The 19,294-nt window shown below is 39.0% G+C and overlaps 1 protein-coding gene across 1 annotated transcript in view; it reads right to left on the bottom strand.

The window, feature by feature from the left end:
* Positions 1–205: 205 nt before the first annotated feature.
* CEP95 (centrosomal protein 95) overlaps positions 206–19,294 on the bottom strand; it is a 28,925-nt gene continuing 9,836 nt past the window's right edge. The window contains exons 6-20 of the mRNA XM_069481622.1: positions 17,746–17,861; positions 14,425–14,556; positions 13,114–13,307; positions 11,616–11,728; positions 11,298–11,427; positions 10,229–10,382; positions 7,834–7,973; positions 6,853–6,942; positions 5,525–5,654; positions 4,572–4,741; positions 4,383–4,457; positions 3,213–3,365; positions 1,198–1,344; positions 828–899; positions 206–540 (exon numbers count right to left, since the gene is read on the bottom strand). Coding sequence (XP_069337723.1) covers positions 364–540; positions 828–899; positions 1,198–1,344; positions 3,213–3,365; positions 4,383–4,457; positions 4,572–4,741; positions 5,525–5,654; positions 6,853–6,942; positions 7,834–7,973; positions 10,229–10,382; positions 11,298–11,427; positions 11,616–11,728; positions 13,114–13,307; positions 14,425–14,556; positions 17,746–17,861 — 1,993 coding nt within the window. The 3' untranslated portion in view covers positions 206–363. The remainder of the gene's footprint in view (positions 541–827; positions 900–1,197; positions 1,345–3,212; positions 3,366–4,382; positions 4,458–4,571; positions 4,742–5,524; positions 5,655–6,852; positions 6,943–7,833; positions 7,974–10,228; positions 10,383–11,297; positions 11,428–11,615; positions 11,729–13,113; positions 13,308–14,424; positions 14,557–17,745; positions 17,862–19,294) is intronic.

The raw sequence follows: 19,294 nt of genomic DNA, 5'->3' as shown, positions 1-19,294 counted from the left end.
ACCGGCCACATTTCTTCTCTAATGAATTAGAAATTTTTTTTTTTGTCCTCGTGCTTTTTAAAAAAATCTATTTTTGTTCACCTAAAGCAGTCAGGCTCAGGAGCTGGCTGCTCAAAGACTTGTTAATTGCTTTAGCACACACATGACTAATGAAGAGTCCGCCTTTTCAGGGCTCAGGTCATAAATTCAAAAGCAGCAGAAAGCTTTTAAGAAAGCTTTTTATTTAAAAAATTATTTCATAAAAAGTATTGGACTGAACATAGATAAGGCATTAAAAAATGATTTTCTGGTTTAGACTGTTCACTGGCTCAGTTCTAGCTGTCCTGGTAACGGCCTCTAAAAGTTTACTTTTGAAGTCCGGCCTCACAGGAAGGGGTTTTTACTGTACTGAAAGGAAGCCAGCTGAAGCCGAGATCTGAAGCGCTCAGCTTCCAGTTCCCGGAAGAAAGCGTCATCGTCATTCTGCGTTATCATGTCCTGCAGCTGCCGAATTTCCTTCTCCATCTTAGATCTCAGCTCCCTCTTCACCTTATGTAATGTCTAAAAGAGAACACATGTCATCCGTCTAGACACAACATTTATCCAGGCCTTCAGCTACTTTTATTCCCTCTCCACATTCCAGCTAATTAGGCTCCTCCAATAATTCCAATAACTTAGCAGCAGCTCTTACAGACACCCTGAACAGGTAAAGTTAAAATCACAGCATAAGTATCTTGGATCACAGATGAATTTTCTTATTAGTATTATTTATTCCCTTAAAAGGTATACTATAGTTGTTTTCTATTTCCTAAAAATGTACATAAATTAGTCATCCTGTTAATTCTTACCTGGGCCTGAGATTTCTCTCTGGCTTTGAGCTCTTGACGTTCCTGTGATATGGCCTCTGCCAGCAATGAAAACTGTTCATAGGAAAGAAAAAAACCAAATATTTAACGTTTGTAAGTCCAAATGCAAAAATTCTAACGCTTAATGTTTACAGGCTTAAAATCTTTATTTCAATGGAAATAGGGCAATATATATTCTGTACTATGGTGAAGTACTAGCTTATTTTAAATTTTAATCCTGAAAATGGGGTCAGTCTAACTTGTATAGTGCAAAGTTCTAAGTTAAACATGTGGAGGTTTATTGTCAGACTAAGCTCCTTTTAACACCCTCAGGATTAAGCACTTTATAATATAAGCAAGTGACAGAGCCCACCTGGCCCTTATAGTAGTTCTCCATTGAGTCCAGTTCATTCTGGTGCTGTCTCTTTTGTTCATCTCGCTTTTCTTTGGCATAGTTTCTTAGGTCTCGTAATCTTTGCTTCTGAATTTGTAAACCTTCTTCAAACAGTTTCTTAAATATCTGTCAATCATAAAGTTATGCTGAACTTTGAACTTTGACAAGTATAATCATTTTGCTCAACTAGACATATATATTGATTGTATTTCACAAAGATTTTTAAAAATAACTTTCTTCAGGTATTATTCACATACCATAACAATCACCCTTTTAAAATGTGATTTGGTATGTTTTAGTTATATTGAGTTGTGCAACCATCACAATTATAGAACATTTTCATCACCCCCAGAAGGAACGCCACACCCATGAGCAATCGCTCTCCCTTCTCTGTAGCCCCTGACAACCATTAATCTACTTTCTGACTCTAGGGAGTGGCCCATCCTGGACATTTCATATAAATGGAATCATAATTCATGGCTTTTTATACCCAGCTTCTTTCACTTAGCATGTTTTCAAGGTTCATCTATGTCGGGGCATGTATTAGTACTTCATTCCTTTTTATTGCCAAATACTCTCTATGGATATACATTGTTTATCCATTCATCAGCTACTGGCTATGTGTGGTATTTCCCCTTTTTGGCTATTATAAGTGATGTTGCTATAAACTTCTGTGTGGATATGTATCTAAGAGTAAAATTGCCTGCTCACATGGTAATCCTATATGACCTGGCGGTAACCTTTTGAGGAACTGCCAAATTGGTTTCTAGAGCAGTTGTATGATTTTATAACCCCACCAGCGCTGCATGAGGGTTCCCAGCTCATCATATCCTCGCCAACATTTGTCTTTATTTTAGCCATTCTAGTGGTATCAGCCTAGTGGTGTGAGTGGTATCTCTCCGTGGTCTGATTTGTATTTCCCTAATGACTAATGGTATTCAGCATCTTTTCAGGCATCAGATTCTTTACTGGTTTCAGAAAAGAATTCTCAAGCAGCCCAGCACAGAAACATGCCACACCCGCATGTGTGTATAACTGAGAAGGAAGTGGTTATCACTTGGGTAGGCCACTGTAAAACAAGTTCTTCAAGGACAAAGTTTGGATATGCCCACTTGTCCTCCCTTCGTTAGTAAGAATTCCTGATAGGAGAACTGGTTCTGACAGCCATACATTCATTATCTGTATTACCTTAGGCAAGTTACTTAACCTCCCAAATCCTTAGTAATATCTTCCTCTAGAAGTATTTAATCCAGTTAACTATAATTTCTGTAATGTTTGACTCTAGAGAGAAAATTTATTGCTAGTTTGGGATCCCAAAAGATCAGTCATTTCAGTTTGATTAGGATGAGATAGCAAAGGAAACCCCTCACAGCACAGCTGTCCTACACTAGTCCTGATTTTATGTGGAATTCTAAGAGACAGGATCTTGCTCTGTTGTCTAGGCTGGAGTGCAGTGGCGTGATCATAGCAGCCTTGAACTCCTGAGCTCAAGCAATCCTGCCTCAGCCTCCCAAGTAGCTAGGACTACAGGTGTGTGCCACCATGCCTGGCTAACTTCTTTTATCTTTTGTAGAGACAGGGTCTTGCTGTGTTGCTCAGGCTGGTCTTAACTCCTGGCCTCAAGTAATCCTCCCAGAGTGCTAGGACTACAGGTGTGAGCCACTGTGCCTGGTCTAAATTCCTGTCTCTTGTAACATACTCCCAAACCCTTAAAGCAGTTGTGCTGGAGAAGTACTCATGTTATATGCAGAAGGTAGCGAAAATTAAGACTTCACATTAAGATGAGGGCCATGGAGACAACAGACAGGAACACACAATGGAGTCACATAAAATGAAGCATGAACAAGTACAAATCTCACAAGCAGATTTTTTAAGACCTGCATTTGGAATTTTGGATTCAAACTGGGACAGAAGTCACAAAAAAGGTGGTGGTTCTGGAAGTAACAGATAAAAATCACCTTCTTACCAGGGCACGACAGAAAAGCAATATTTACCATTTCTTCCCGGGTCCTCATTCTCATCATTTTGGCACGCAGCTGGACTCTGTAGTCGTCATAGTATTTCCGGGCACGAACAATCTGCTGATGATTCTCTTTTATCTTTGATTGGGTAAACCTCTGTCTATGAATACGGTCCTTGAAATCTTGCTAAGAAAGGGGAAGGGAAAAGAATAAGGAATAGAAGGTGGCGGACTCGAGGGTTCTCATCTCCCCCACTCCCCCTCCAGAGGGCTGGGGGCCTACTGCCTGGACGTGGAGTGTGAGAGACCGCGGACCCCTGGGAGCCCTTCAGCAGCTTCATCCACCTCAGTGTGCAGAGCAGCCCCAGCGAGCCCCACTGCTGCAGAGCAGGAGAGCTCCCGAGCGCCTCACCTCCCCACTCCACCAGGAGGTTGCTAAGCCACACCCAGATGCCAGCTTGGAAAGAGTAGGAAAATGGCACTTCGCAGACTTTCAAGCAAAGCTTGCGTTCCCAAGAGTATTTCATTAGACAATATCTGACAAAGTAAAGACGAAATGACATCATGTACTTAGGTGTTTGGGATATTTGTGTTTTTGCAGCACAACCTGCAGTTGTTGAGAGAACTTTCGGAATTGTTTAGTTATAGTTCTCATGGCTTATCTCTACACTTAATGAAAAATTTTTCAAATTTCTTCCTTTGGCAGACTGTTTCTGACCTCTGTCCTCTCTCTCCATTATACTTGATAGGGAATAATGTTCTAAGGATGATTCCCAGCCCGAATTACAATGGAGGCTGGTAAACTACTGCAGCTGTCTACTTGGGCCCTGGGAGACATGGGGGGAGGACAAAAAGCATCAAGTTACAACCATGTGGCACCTTTAGGAGGGACTGTGGAGGTAGAAACCTTCTGGATTAAAATCTCAACTCTGCCCCCGCTTATGCTGAGATCCAGGGCAAGTTACCTAACACCTCAAAGCCTCAGGATTTTCATTTCATGGAGAGTATCTTCTCTGACACATACTGTAAAGACTAAAGTGTGTATGTAAAGTACCCAGCCCAGCCCATCAATTTTGGTTAAAGCTCTAGATGCTTCCACAGGTAAGTGTTACAGGTAAGGAACTGTTACCCAGCCGGTACAAATAAAGGAAAGGACATAACTTGTAAATTCAAAATTATACCACCCAATTTGCTCTTCACATACCAGTCTCTTGTTATGTTCATACTCCTTCTTGACAAGGGCAGTGAGGAGGTCATGCCTTCTTAGGGCCTCTTCTATCTGTAAGTGGGACACAAGAGCGAGTAGGTTAATAATGCTGTTCACTAGATTCTTAAGGATGAGCTCTTCCCCTTTCTGGTTTAAATGTGCAGTTTAAGACTGAAAGTAACTTACTTCATCCTGGAGTTTCTTCTTTGATCGATTTTCTCCATATGCATCTTTTTTGAGCTGTTCAACCTGTGCAATTTGCTGTTTCCACATCTTGCTTAGCGTTGGGCCAGAGACATAGAGAAAGGGAAACTGCTCCAGCATAAGCGGCAGGAGACCGTGCTCATTCACTTTCACTGCAAGGTAAAACGAGATGCTCTTAATCTGAGACTTGCTGACAAGAACTCACCCTTCCTTCCCGGTAGGTCATAGCTTATCTAAGTGACGTGGTTCCGATCCTGAAAAGAACAATTCGAAATATACTTATTACGTCTGCATTCCTTCTTCGATTGGAGTAAGCCAACTACTGGTAAGAACAAAAATAAGCTCAACAGTTCTGACTGAGGACATGCTGGTCCTGAGAAGTCCATCCGAACTGCTCAGCTGCTGCCTCAGTGCCTATGGACAGATGCTCTGAGTATGTTCAAATGGCAGACTCCTCAGCCCTCCCGATAGGTTTGTGCTTAGAAGAACGTCTCTCTCTCAGGGGAAGGCCCCCCCAGTCTTTGGGGTGTAGTTGGAAGCCTGGCATTTCACATGACCTTATTTCCTTGTAACAAGACCCTAATACACATGGGCACCATCAATGTACGGGAACCGGGCAGGCCATCTACTTGCCCTGGAGCATTCCTTTCGTTGTACCCACTTCCCAGGGAAAAAATGCAAACAGAACAAGGCTAAAGCTGAAGCAGCAGGGAGTTAGACTTGGCATTCCGTTGGTGCCAATAATATAGGCCTCTGTAAGGTACTTTAAGAGTTTTAGCTCTCTTTACATAAAATCAGGAATATAGCAGAGATAAAAGAAAGAATTTTCTCTAGCTAACTGGTAGATGTTAGTTTTCAGTGCTGTGTCCTTGGAATGTAGCACATGCTTTCAAAGGCTGCCAGTTTTCCATAAAGTACAATTCTGTGGTTCTTACTTGGAAGTGCTTTATTTGCCTTTGGGAAGCCACCTCTTGGACTTTGAGTTGTGGTTTTTCTGGAGTAAACCTTCCAAGGCTGACTACGTTCTGGAGTTCCTTTATGAACAGCTTCTCTGTATATTTTTTCCTTAGAAGCAGATATAAAACAGAATAGAAATAAAAGAGATCTACCAACTCTTTCATACATCATCTTAAATATTACATATTGACAAAAATAGCTAACTACTCCCCAGCCAAACCACATTACTTCAAATTTCTAAAATCTGGTTAGTATTCATCCACTCTAAGGTAAAGGCATCTTTTGGCCTCTGGCATCCCTTGGAATTTGAAAAAGCATTGAATTTTTCTCAAGTTTCAGTCACCACAGTCCCACACCCTAAATACAACCACTATTAATGGTTTTTTTTTTTTTTCCCCACTATTACTGTGTCAATGTATGTTTCTTTGACAGCTTCTTCCATGCAGATTAAAAAAATTTCTCAAGCATTTATGCAGTATGCTTAGTTGCAACCAAACTGTATATCTTGTTTTGTTCACTAACACTTTAGCATAGGGCCGGGTGCGGTGGCTCACGCCTGTAATCCTAGCACTCTGGGAGGCCGAGGCGGGTGGATTGCTCAAGGTCAGGAGTTCAAGACCAGCCTGAGCAAGAGCGAGACCCCATCTCTACTAAAAATAGAAAGAAATTATCTAGCCAACTAAAATATATATAAAAAAAAAATTAGCCGGGCATGGTGGTGCATGCCTGTAGTCCCAGCTACCCGGGAGGCTGAGGCAGTAGGATCGCTTAAGCCCAAGAGTTTGAGGTTGCTGTGAGCTAGACTGATGCCACAGTACTCACTCTGGCCCGGGCAACAGAGTGAGACTCTGTCTCAAAAAAAAACAAAAACAAAAACAAAACAAACAACACTTTAGCATAAACATTTTTCCCATGCTTTCACTTAGTTTCTACAACCATCTTTTTGAAAGGCAAAGAGAACTTACACTTTCAGTTTCTTACAACCAGGTCCAGAGCAACTGAGACTCTGTCTCATTCCCCTTTGTCAGCCTAGACTATTTTTTAAGCCCCTGGTGAACTGCTGAGCAGTAGGAACCCTTAAAAATGGATGGAAGTTTTAGGCAGAAAAAAAATGTCATTTTCTCTGGTACCACATCTTTCCATATTTTAGCAACCTGAATGCCCTACGAAAAAGTGAAAATTCTAAGCCATGAAATCGTGTCTTTTCCTAAAAAGCTAATGATTAAGGTCCTTTTCTTTTGGAAAGATCTATACTTCCCACTGATCTGATCAAATGGCATTTATTATAGTGGAGACTTTTACCCACTGTTTCCTCCTCATCATTTATCCTTAGAGGTCCAATATTCTCTTGAACTTTATTTCTTCTTAGTTCCCTTTCAAATGCTTCAGTGAATGCCTAGAGGGGAAAAGGTCACAGGAAATTATAGTTATTAAAAACATACACAAATGAAAATGAAAAAAATTCACCTAGGATCCCGCCACCTCTAAAGTATCAAGCTCAATCACTTTTTTAAGTTCCTTTCAAGCTCTGTAACATAGATCTATGTTATTTTAATAGGTATGTAATTGGAACATAAAATGAAATTTTACATATTTTTTGTTCAGTTATTGTAATTGTTTTGATACTCCCATGAATGGAAGTTACATGCTGAGTTACTGATTATATTTTAAGACATCTGAATTAGTTTCAGCTTTTCACCATTATAAATCCTACCATATTATAAAACCACTATAAAACCTACTATGGCAAACAACTTGAGCATTCTAATTTCATGCTGTTAATACATCTCACAGTCCCTGTTGTACAGAAGTTTTTCCTTGGTATCATACCAGTCTTCCCTGTTGAATCCCAACCACCTCCTCTCATTCCTGTCTTGGGTACTTTCTCATCTTCTCTGTTACTCAAGTGGCCTGTCATGTTTAGTTCACCTCAAATCTCCTTCGCCGAAGGTTTCTCTGAAAGTACCAACCCACACTGATCTCTTCTTTCTTAATCCACTGGAACACTGAGCTATGTCTGACCAGGTTATTTTCTTAAGAGTTTCACAAGTGTAATTTTATGTTTCCTAAGGGGGATATGAGCTATGTCACACAGCTCTGTCATCCACTCAGCTCAAGAACATTAAATGTATATTAGAGAAGGAAGGGAGGGAAGCGAGGAACAACAACAAAAAAGAATATTAAAGGCATTTTAACCCTTTAATCAATCGCATGTTCACGGTAGCATATGGCTGAGGGACAATGGTATTACCTGCTGCTCAATGGTAGTTAAGAGACGGGGAAGTACCTTTGCTCGGAATTGGCGGGTATCTGTTTCTTTTGGCTTGCGCTGCCTTTTTCTCTCCGTGTGGAACTGTCTGTGTTTGTTAACTGGAGATGGAGAGAGTGAATGGGATCTGTAGGGTGACCTTCTACGCATGGAAAGTCCTGCAAAACAGAAAAGACATGTACTATTAGATCCTGGTAGCCAGAAATGTTAAGTTGCAAACCAAATAGGTGGCCTTTACTAAATCCAAAGAGACTAATGAATGAATGTGTTATATGTACTCTCTACTACGACTAATTTGAATTTGTATGTTTAGCCACACCAAGTAAACAGACAAATGCACATGAACGTGTACTGTCTCAAAGAAGTACTTAGGTTCCATATTCGACTTTGGACTGAATTCAACATGTGGAATGCCTCCTGCACACAAAGGCCTACGGACAGTGCTCTAGGTGATGGGGGAGGTGGGGGGAGAGAAAAGGCAAATTATCTGAGCAGTGCATCTGCTATCCTTTTACCTAGCAAGATGCTAAGGAGCTAGGATGTTAAGTATATATACACATATCTTATAAATGTTTATAAAGCATCATGCTTATAAGCAAAAATTAATGTAGTTAAGCATTGTCTAAGCGGTCCTGACTCTTCCCTACTTAGCAATCTAGCCCTCCTAATTCCACACTGCCTAAGAGATCTAACAAACCAAACCACTTTTCTCCACAACCCTTTTTATGTTCCACGTGTACAGATGTGCTTGGGCATCTGCTGGCTGTGAAGAGGGGGACTTCATGCCTTTTTGGAAAAGCAGTTAAATTCTACATCTCTCTAAGGGTTGAGGAAGTTAGTTTGATACCTTTATAAATAAATTTTCCCAGAGAATTCAAATTTTCCTGAGTTGTTATTTTTCTTTTCACACACTTTTAATTCAAATCTTTCAATTCATTTTAAAGAAGACATTTTAAAAAACGGACTTGCACTATTTTATCTTTAGACTCTCCAGCAAATGCAGAAATGCACTATTTTAAATGACATATGTCTATGATGCATTCTTTAGACACTGAAGACCCAATTAAAATAACATTTTAACTTACACAATGTGTTTTCACAATGGAATATCATGTGTATGTGTACAGCAGGGGAAACATGGAGGTCACTGGATAAGGCTACCTAGAGATTAGCAGAGTCAAGTTTTAAGAGAAAAGATAAAATAAGAGAAGGAAAGAGTATTCTTGAAGGAGAAAAAGAACTGAAAAGGTTAAAGAAGTTTTAGATGAAAAAAGAAACAATGGATGACCAAAGTAGATAAAATTAAATATAAAATATGCAGAATTTTAGTTGGTGGAAGACAAGATAATTGTTTGGATTTGAACAATGGAAGATCAAATAGTACGAAGTACTTGTAAGGCTGTGGCAAATCTAGGCCGGGTGTGGTGACTCATGCCTGTAATCCTAGCACTCTGGGAGGCCAAGGTGGGAGGATCACTTGAGGTCAGGAGTTCGAGACCAGCCTGAGCAAAAGCGAGACCCCCGTCTCTACTAAAAATAGAAAGAAATTATATGGACAGCTAAAAATATATATAGAAAAAATTAGCCAGGCATGGTGGCGCATGCCTGTAGTCCCAGCTACTTGGGAGGCTGAGGCAGAAGGATTGCTTGAGCCCAGGAGTTTGAAGTTGCTGTGAGCTTAGGCTGATGCCACAGCACTCTAGCCCGGGCAACAGAGTGAGACTGTCTCAAAAAAAAAAAAGAAAGAAAGAAAAGAAAAGATCAGATCCAGAAATTCTACTAGATGTAGATCCTAGAGAAACCCTTGCACGTGTTACAGGCTGTTCATTGCAGAATTTCTTGTAGAAATGAAAACTGGAAACTACATGTCCAGCAATAGGGGAAATTGATAGTGATGTATATACTCACACAAATGGGGTATACTATAAGAACTTAGTTACACTGGAGTTAAAATGAATAGACTGGATCTGTAAGTATCAACATAAATAGATTTCCAAGACAATGTTAACAGAAAAAAGCAAGTTGCAGAATGATATATAGTATCTATATAAATTTTTTAAAAACATAAAATAGTTTAAGACAAGTAATATACAAGCTGTTAAAATGTAACAACAGAGATAAGCCAAAACATACCAACTTCAAGAAAGGGGTTTCATAATGGGCTGGGAAAAGAGATCTATGGGGAGACCAAACGGGTTTCTACTGTTTTATTTCTTAAACACAAAAGAGTTAAAGCAAATATAATTGTTAACACCTGCTACTTCTAGATGGTGAAGATCCAGGTGTTTGATAATATTTTTGATCCTTTTATATATTTTTAATATATTTAAGATGAGAAAGTCATTAGAACAAATGGAACTGCCTAAGTAGTTCACGTGGGCATTCCTATTCTCGGCCTCTCTAGGATAAGTACCTGGCCTGGGCTTCTTCGGCCCGTACTCCACGATGCTGTCACTGTGCTGAGACAGTGTCTCCTCATTTCCATTCTCTAGCTCTTCATTTCCAATTTCTTCTCCTTTATGGTCAGTCTTTTCTTTAATTCGATCACCCAGGGCACTTTTTAACATCTATTGAGAAAATTCTTTTCAACATCTTTCACTGATTTCAGCAGAATGTAAATTGGTAGTAGTAAATAGACATAACCTTTAAAAAGCTTTGACAGTCATTAATAACAGGTTTTCAGATACTGCTTATACATGTTTAGTTTTCTGGTTATTTTTTTTAGAGGTAGGGTCTTGCTTTATTGTTGCCCAGGCTGGAGTGCAGTGGCACAGTCATAGTTCACTGCAGCCTCCAACTCCTGGGCTCCAGCAATTAATCTTCTTGCCTCCACCTCCTGAGTAGCTAGGACTATAGATACGTACCACCAATGCCCAACTAATTTTTAAAAAATTTTTTTTGCATAGAGACAAGGTCTCTACACAAAACATTGTTGCCCAAGCTGGTTTTGAACTCCTGGGCTCAAGCAATACACCTGCCTCAACCTCCTAAAGTGCTGGGATTACAGGCATGAGCCATTGCACCCAGCCTAGTTTTTAAAGAGTATATATCAGGGCTATGGACTATTCAGTTTCAATAAACTATAGAGTAAAACACAGGGATTTAATAAATTCATTCAATGACAACCCAAAACTGTAATATTGTATTTTGTGAGAGTAAATGATCTGCCCATTTTATACCTGATTTGTCTTTAGTGACAAAGGGAAACTATATAGGTACATCTAAAAATAAATGGTTTAGCATAATCATTTATGTCAAATGATTTAGTTTTCATCAGAAGTCCATAAAATTTGGCTAAATCTGTACCAAATTTGGTTAAATCATGAAAGGCTGAGATCATTTTTCATGTCCTACCTGCCTGACTTATGGAACATTTTCACAGTAAGACACAATTCATCTTCCAACACCTTCAACGGTGACATCACTTAAATGCACACTAACCCACAGCAATCTCAATATAAATTAAAAAACACAACACTTGCCCAATCTAGTTCAGAGAGCCGTTGAGAGAGTTTCTCTGATACTGCATGTAATTCTTGTTCTGTTAACCTCTTTCTTGGCCTCTGGGGGGAAGGTGAATCCCAGGATAAGGCTGCAACTCTGTTTTCATTTCTGTAGTAAGTGACCATATGACACTTAGTAGCCAGGTATATATTACTTAGTTTAAAATAACTATAATACATGCCTTAACAAATATTTCATACTGGTCTTCACAGCTAAATTTGGAGAGTATACCCCTTACTACTTTTCAAATCCCTTTGCAAACACATTGTAAATACTGAAGACTGCAGTAACGTTACCTTTTTCCTTTGGTAAGCTTCCTTGTGCCAGGGCCTTGGACCTGAGCTGGACCTGTTTCCTGTGTGCTATCTTTAGGCAACTTGGAAGTTAGGAAAACTCTATCGTCTGGCTCCTATTAAAAACAGAAAAAAGTTGATTTGAAAAAGCTACAAAGAAGACACACAAAAACATTTTGGGAGTGGGAAGGAAAGACCTGTGGCACAAAGTTAGGTCCCTTCAATCTCCATGTTTGTTTTTAAATGCATTTGTCAAAATACCCTATTGACACCCAAGGCCAAAGGAATGGAGCAATGTCTATTAACATAAACTTGTGCTCAGAGGAAAAGTGTGGCTCAGGATGCCATTCAAAGGGATGCGTGAGGTGTTCTGAAACATGAAATTTCAGGGGTTATAGCTATACCTGGACAATGAAAAAATGATCAAACTTCAAGTATTTACGTCATTATCTTTCGTACCAAGGAGTCAATAAAGGCTGTCCAAAATTGAAACAGTTCAAACAAAGATGAAACTTCCCAAGATATGAATAAAAGCTTGTAACATTTTTAATTATTTGTTAACCATAGAGGGACTCTTTTAGAAAATACCTCTTGTGATGAAAAAACATTTAATGTTTAATGATAGCTTCAATTTTACTTCAGTATCTTTTTCTTCTATTAAAGTAAATTTAATACTTTTTAGAAAATAGCAATGATAATTACATTTTTAAAAACTTTTTAAATGAAGTATAGTGTCCAGCTCAATGAATTATTTCAAAATGAACACTCCCGTTTAATTGCTACCCAGGTCAAGAGACAGAATAGCTGTCACCCAGGCTGGAAGGCAATGAGAGGATCATAGCTCACTGCAGCCTCAAACTCCTGGGCTCAAGCCATCCTCCCACCTCAGTCTCCCGAGTAGCTGGGACCACTTGCGAACACTACCATGCCTGGCTAATTTTTTTTACTTTTTGTAAAGATGGTGTCTTGTCATCTTGCCCAGGCTGGTCGCAAACTCCTGGCCTCAAGCAATCCTCCCAACTCAGCCTCTCAAAGTGCTGGGATTAGAGGCTTGAGACACCATGCCCGGCCTAAATTATTTAATTAAGGATACACAACATGGATTCTGACACCAGAATGCCTGAGTTCAAATCTTGACTCTATGACTGCTGTGTTCCCTCAGATAAGGTATTAATACTTAACTGCTTTCCATTGGCTTTTCCCCATGGAAAATAAATATAGTAGCTAGAGTTGTTTTGAGAAGTAAATTATTCAACACCTATAAAGTTCCTAAGTACTGTGCCTGGCACAAAATACTCATTTTGTGTTGGCTCTTATTATTTCCCTTTTCATACAATTATCTTGTCCCTGTCTTCCTAGAACAAGAACGTGTAGATATATGCAGAGATAAATTTTAAGAAATATAATGCTTTGACTAGTGCACTATGTTTGATTACTGTGCTAGCAGAGACCTCTTTAAATATGAGCTTCTAACCAATTAAAAGCAAGCTTTTCCACTTACCACAGAAAATTTCATGTGCTCTCCAGTAGAATTCACAGCCGGGGAGCAGTGACTTGAACGCAAGTATTCTTTTCCTATGGGGCAGGGTGCTCGAGGCTCTGAAGGGTGGTAGGGTGGATGTAAAGGAATAGCTGCTCGGATCGGCTCCCCTAGCTTCCTAGCACTTGGAATCATACTCATAGAAGGGGTTTCCACTAGTAAAACAAATTAAAGTGGCTAATTATGATGAAATTCTAAAAAATAAATTATTTTATATGTACGTATATATACGCACACATACCTATATAAATGAGTTCACACACACTAATTAGAAATATTTTTTTTTTTTTTTTTTTTGAGACAGAGTCTCACTCTGTTGCCCAGGCTAGAGTGAGTGCCGTGGCGTCAGCCTAGCTCACAGCAACCTCAAACTCCTGAGCTCAAGCGATCCTCCTGTCTCAGCCTCCCGAGTAGCTGGGACTACAGGCATGCACCACCATGCCCAGCTAATTTTTTTCTATATATATTTTTTAGCTGTCCATATAATTTCTTTCTATTTTTAGTAGAGATGGGGTCTCGCTCTTGCTCAGCCTGGTCTCGAACTCCTGAGCTCAAACGATCCGCCCACCTCGGCCTCCCAGAGTGCTAGGATTACAGGCGTGAGCCACCGCGCCCGGCCCAGAAATATTTTTTAAACTTGATTGAACAAAGCACACACACAAATCAAACAAACCAGGGATGCATCCTCAGCAAACAAGTAGGAATCTAATTAAATAACGATATAATTTTAATGTTATCATAAAAATGTTCCCTTAAAGTTATCTAAAATTAATAAAAAATTGAAAGCAACCTGAATGGGTTGAAGAATGGCTATGTAAATTATGGTTCATTAATATGTTAGAAAACTGGTTAGCCATTAATGATTTTATGTGATACCACTATATGAAAATCCCAGAGATAATAAGGAATGAGAATATTTTTCAAGATACTATATTTTGTCATTCATTAATAATTTGAATACCACCAAGTTATACACTAATGTATCAGAGACTCTTAATTGTCCTTAAAAACAAAAAACCAAGTTTTTGTTTGAGAGGAGGGTATAGAGATAATAAAATAGTGGATACAAATATATGTGAACAAAGACCATCTTAAGCAGAAATCAGAGCTCATAATTAAAAGCAAACATTTACAAATAAGATCATGTAAAACCAAAATGAATCTCATATAAAGCAACAAAAGTATTAACAGCAATAGTAACTGTCCCAGGAACTACTGGCCCCAACTCAGTAGTCATCTAAAGAAATAATAACAATACCCATTACAACTCACCGTCTTCAACAAAAGATGTCCTAGTCTTGGACAAAAAACTAGATGAGGGAGGGCATAACACATCTTCATGTGATTTAGAACTTGGTGAGGTTGAGGCTTTTTTATACTGTATTTCATTAGAACCTTGGGCACCTGGGAAAGAAAATATTAAAGGTAAAATTTTTAACTATCAAAATAGCTTGCTAAATATTACACTAAAAGCCAAGCGTTTTATACTCAGGGAATAAAAATCTCAGGAATAACAATGTTGAAAAAACTATGTTGGTCCACTTGTTTGAAATATCAATTATTTTTAATAACTATCAGATACTAAAATTCAGTTTTGTAGCCCACAATCATTTACACAACTTAAAAGCAAACTTTTACACAGCGTTGCATTATTTTGCCTCAGAAAAATAGGTGCTGAAGTTGTAGAAATGCTACTGTGTGGGCAAGTCTGGGTATGAAGAGATAGCAGAGTTAGGAGTCTTGGCTAGTTCTACAAATATTTATAGTGCAGAAATTGAAGCCTAAATTAGATATCTGTGAAAGTACATGACAGTTATCTGACATTTTAAATCTAAGTATCAAAGGAAGCTGCTACACACCCTTTTATCACATCAAGTCCAAACACCTTAGTGTCAGGCCTGCCTCTCAACCTTTTCTCCTTTGCCTTAATTGCATTACTTTTAAACACAATTCTTCTCTCTACTTATAATCTAAAAATGAGTAATTTATCTTTTACAGTCACATCTTTTTACATAGCACTCGATATCACAGAACCCATTTCCAATATCACTATCCCTTCCATCCCCTGTCGATCCATCTGATTCTTTTCCTTCAAGAAAATTCTTGCATTACCTACAAGTGACTCTCATCAGTCCATTACTTTGCCTATCCCAATGGCAAGCATACGTCTTTGGTCTACTGTCTGACCTTCTGGACTTAGGTTCTTTGAACATAATTCCTTAGAACAAAGTGTCTCTTCCTTGGAATCAGAGTACTAATGCTGAAAGGGACATCAGAGATGGGTTAGTCCAATTCTCTAATTTCACACTTGAAGAAACTAGGGCTCAGAAAAGGTAAGAGCCTTGTCCAAAGTCACACAGCCAGTAGCAGAGTCTGGATGAGAATGAAGGTCATTTGATTCCTAATTTAATGTACCTAATTCCACTCTAGCATTCTCATCGGTCTGTCCAAAAAATACTTGCTGTACCTGGTGTTTTGCCAAGTTTTGGAATACTAAGATGAATAAGAATATTTTCACTATATATTAGGTCATTAAATATGAAATGTCTGATTTTGAATCCAAAGTGTATTTCATCATATCTCAAAGCAGCCTGGAGAGCAAGTGGCGATGAAATCACAAAAGGCGTTTTCCACAGCTTGTTGAGAATTGAATATTTTTCCTTGCAAGAAGTGGTCCAAAGCCTGGAAGAAGTCACAGTCAGTTGGTACAAGGTCTGGTGAATACAGTAGATGACAGAAAGTTTCCAAATCCAGCCTCTGTAGTTTGAGCAGTGTTGTTTGTGTGACATGTAGTCCAGCATTGTCTTGCAAGAGGATTGGCCTGTCTCTATTGACCAATCTTGGCAGCTTAATCACAAACATCCTCATCATTTCAAATCCAATTGGTTGCAGTAGACATCTGCTCTAGTCAACTGGCCAGGTTTCACGAAGCTGTGGTGGATAATACCAACACTGGACCATCAAACAGACATCATCATCTTTTTGTGATGAATATTCGGTTTTGGACTGTGTTTCAACACTTCATCTTTATCCAACCACTGTGCTGAATGATTGCAATTGTCAAAAAGAATCCATTTGTCATCTCACATAACAATACGGTATAAAAATGGTTCATTATTATGTCGTGACAGCAAATAAAGGCAAGCTTCAAGAAGATTTCTCCTCTGACACTCATTTAATTCATGCAGAACCCGTCTATCCAGCTTCTTTACTTTGCCCATTTGTTTCAAAGGGTCCAATTTTGTTGGAATAGTAATGTCAAACCTTGTCGCTAATTCACATGTAGGTTGAGATAGATTCGCTTCCACAACAGCTTTCAGCTCATCACTATCCATCCTTGGCCTCAGGTTGCTCACATGGCTCATTTTCAAGATTAAAATCACCAGAACGGAACTTTTCAAACCATCAACATACTGTGTGTTCTTTAGCCACATCATTCCCAAACAGTCACTGATATTTTGAGCTGTCTGCACTGCATTGGTTCCCCGATGGAATTCATATTCAAAAATAATATGAATTTTTGACTTACCCATGGTTTCACAAAAATTGCTTTAAAAAAATGACAATCACAAGCCAACCCACATTTGAAAGATGAGGACGTACCTTTACAATAAACATAATACAAGAGGTGTCAATATGTCAGCGATATCAACTTAAGGAAAGCAGACTTTCATACTGAATAACCTAATATTTTATTTATCTTATTTACCAGCTGCCCCCACAAGTAGAATATAAGCTCACAAAGGCATGGATTTGTTTTTTTTAATCACAGTATCACCACTGCACAGCACAGGAAAGGCACTGAATAAATATTTGCTAAATGAGCAAGACATGGCTACTGTCCCTGAAACTCAATTTACATAACTGACAAAGTATAAGTCACCATGCCATGTGTAAATAGTGTTACAGAAAGAAAGCCACACTACAGGAACACAGAGCCTTAGAGCTTAAGACAGGCGGGCGAGGCTGTGCGCTGAAGGGTGAGTTTGCCAGGAATAGAAAGGAAGGAAGATCATCCTAGCAGTGGAAATAATATGATGCCAAGGAAGAGCATGGCAACCAAGGTGGGAGTGCTAGAGTAGGATGGTGGGAAGAAGGCAAGGTTGGAGGCTCAAAACTGGGGCCTGAAAGAAATTCCGGTCTACTGTGTACAAGCAGTAGGCTGTCAGAAATGTGGCCTGAGCCTGGGAGAAGTCACCACTGGGTATACAAACCGGTTGAAATGATGGAAAAAAGTGAGTCAAACTAGTTCAGGAAACTACGATTAAGGAATAGTCTGAAAGTGTGACTAGACTGTAAAGCTATATCTAGAATTCCCTTCCCAGGCAATCAGGTACCACAAATTACATGACAACCTTATATCCACTTATTTGCCTTGGACTTATCTGCCCATGTGCCTGTGACTCCCACTTGACTGTGATTTCAGGTAACTGTTCATATTTAGTGAGTAACAGTGGTATTCTGGAATTTCAATTCTAATATTTAATTAGGGCTGTTTTTCACAATTTTAAACATTCCTATGTATTAACTATTTACATTTTTATAGTTGTATGTTGAATAACAACTACTAATATTTAAAGTTTAACTACTCACCATTACTTCTTAGAGAAAAGGTATGCGCCGTATCTCCAAGTCTTATAATTTCACCAGTGGATTCTGCTTCATCTCCATCCCAAGATGGGCCTAAAGCCTCAGACGACAAGGAGCACCTGAAAGAGTTCCGTCTTTCACTCTGGGCCCAGCCTCACCACAGAGGGCCCCTCCTCTGAGGACCTACAAGCTGCTTCAAGCAGCTGGCCTGCAGGTGTTCAGACTGCTCACTGCTATGGAATAAACAGGGAAAGACTCTTCCTTTTGCTGCTTATAATGTCTTGCTGCTTTTTTATCTGGTTTGTTTTGACCGATATATAAATGGTATATAATTAAGGATTAAAATGTATAGAATAGCAACCACTGGTGACTCTAAGGCTGTGGGAGTGGATGGGAGTCAGGGTAGGGCATTAATTCTGCATTAAATATCCTTGAATTATTTCACTATTGCACTTATTTTGTTATTTTTAAAAAATCTTATGATGAAAGAAATCCATCTTACAATGGTCTCCTTTGAGACACGTTTTTCACAATGTACTATCAACCAGAAAAGGCAGCATTACCTCCAACCATGACAATCTCCACAAAAAAACTGAGAATCAGTTATTTAAAAGAAAGTCATAGCATCATGTTCAACCTTTAGTTAGCAAGAAGTACAATCAAACCTGTAATGACAACATTTTGTCTACAAAAGAAGCAGAAATTTTAAAACTCTGGTATTAGTCAATGATATTGGTTCATGGGGGTGCAGTAACCCAGCACTTTTACGCTGCTGATGAATGCATAAAGTCATGGGTTCTTGTGGAAAAACACTTTGGCGATTTTTATTAATAGCCTTGGCCAGGGACGGTGGCTCACACCTATAATTATACCACCCTGGGAGGCCCAGGCAGGGGCATCTCTTGAGCTCAGGAGTTTGTGACCAGCCTGAGCCCTGAACAAGACCCCATCTCTACTAAAAATACAAAAAATTAGGCAATGTGGTGGCACATGCCTATAGTCCCAGCTACTTGGGAGGCTGAGGCAGGAGGATCCCTTGAGCCCAGAAGTTTGAGGTTGCTGTGAGCTAGGCTGATACCACGGCACTCTAGCCCTGGCAACAGAGTGAGACTCTAAGGAAAAAAACAGGGGAAAAACCAAACCAAACCCGCTTAAAACATTCATACTCTTTTATTTTGAATCTAGCCTAAAGATATGATGGGGGATGGGGGGGGGAGAGCTGGAGAAGGAGAAAAACAATAAACAAAGTATCAGTTTTTTTATGTAATATTAAAAAAAAAACCTTCCATTTCTTCCATTTTAGAGGAATGGTTAAGTAAATTATAATTGAATTATACATTCAAACTATATGAATGGTATGTTTTATAGTGATTAAAAATTATTTTAGAGAGTTTAACAACTTGAAAAGACTTGATAGTAATTAAATGTAAAAATGCAGGAAACAAAATTAAACAGAAAAGATGAAAATAAATCCAAAAAAGAAAAAACAAAATTTCTCTCTACTTTGCCAAGTTTTCTGCAAGGAAGATGAATTATTAAATACTTTGATGAC

This window comes from Eulemur rufifrons, chromosome 9, assembly GCF_041146395.1.
Source record: "Eulemur rufifrons isolate Redbay chromosome 9, OSU_ERuf_1, whole genome shotgun sequence".
NCBI classification, from domain to species: Eukaryota; Metazoa; Chordata; class Mammalia; order Primates; family Lemuridae; genus Eulemur; species Eulemur rufifrons.
Note: the sequence above shows the minus strand (reverse complement) of the source record. Positions and strands in the feature narration are given on the sequence as shown.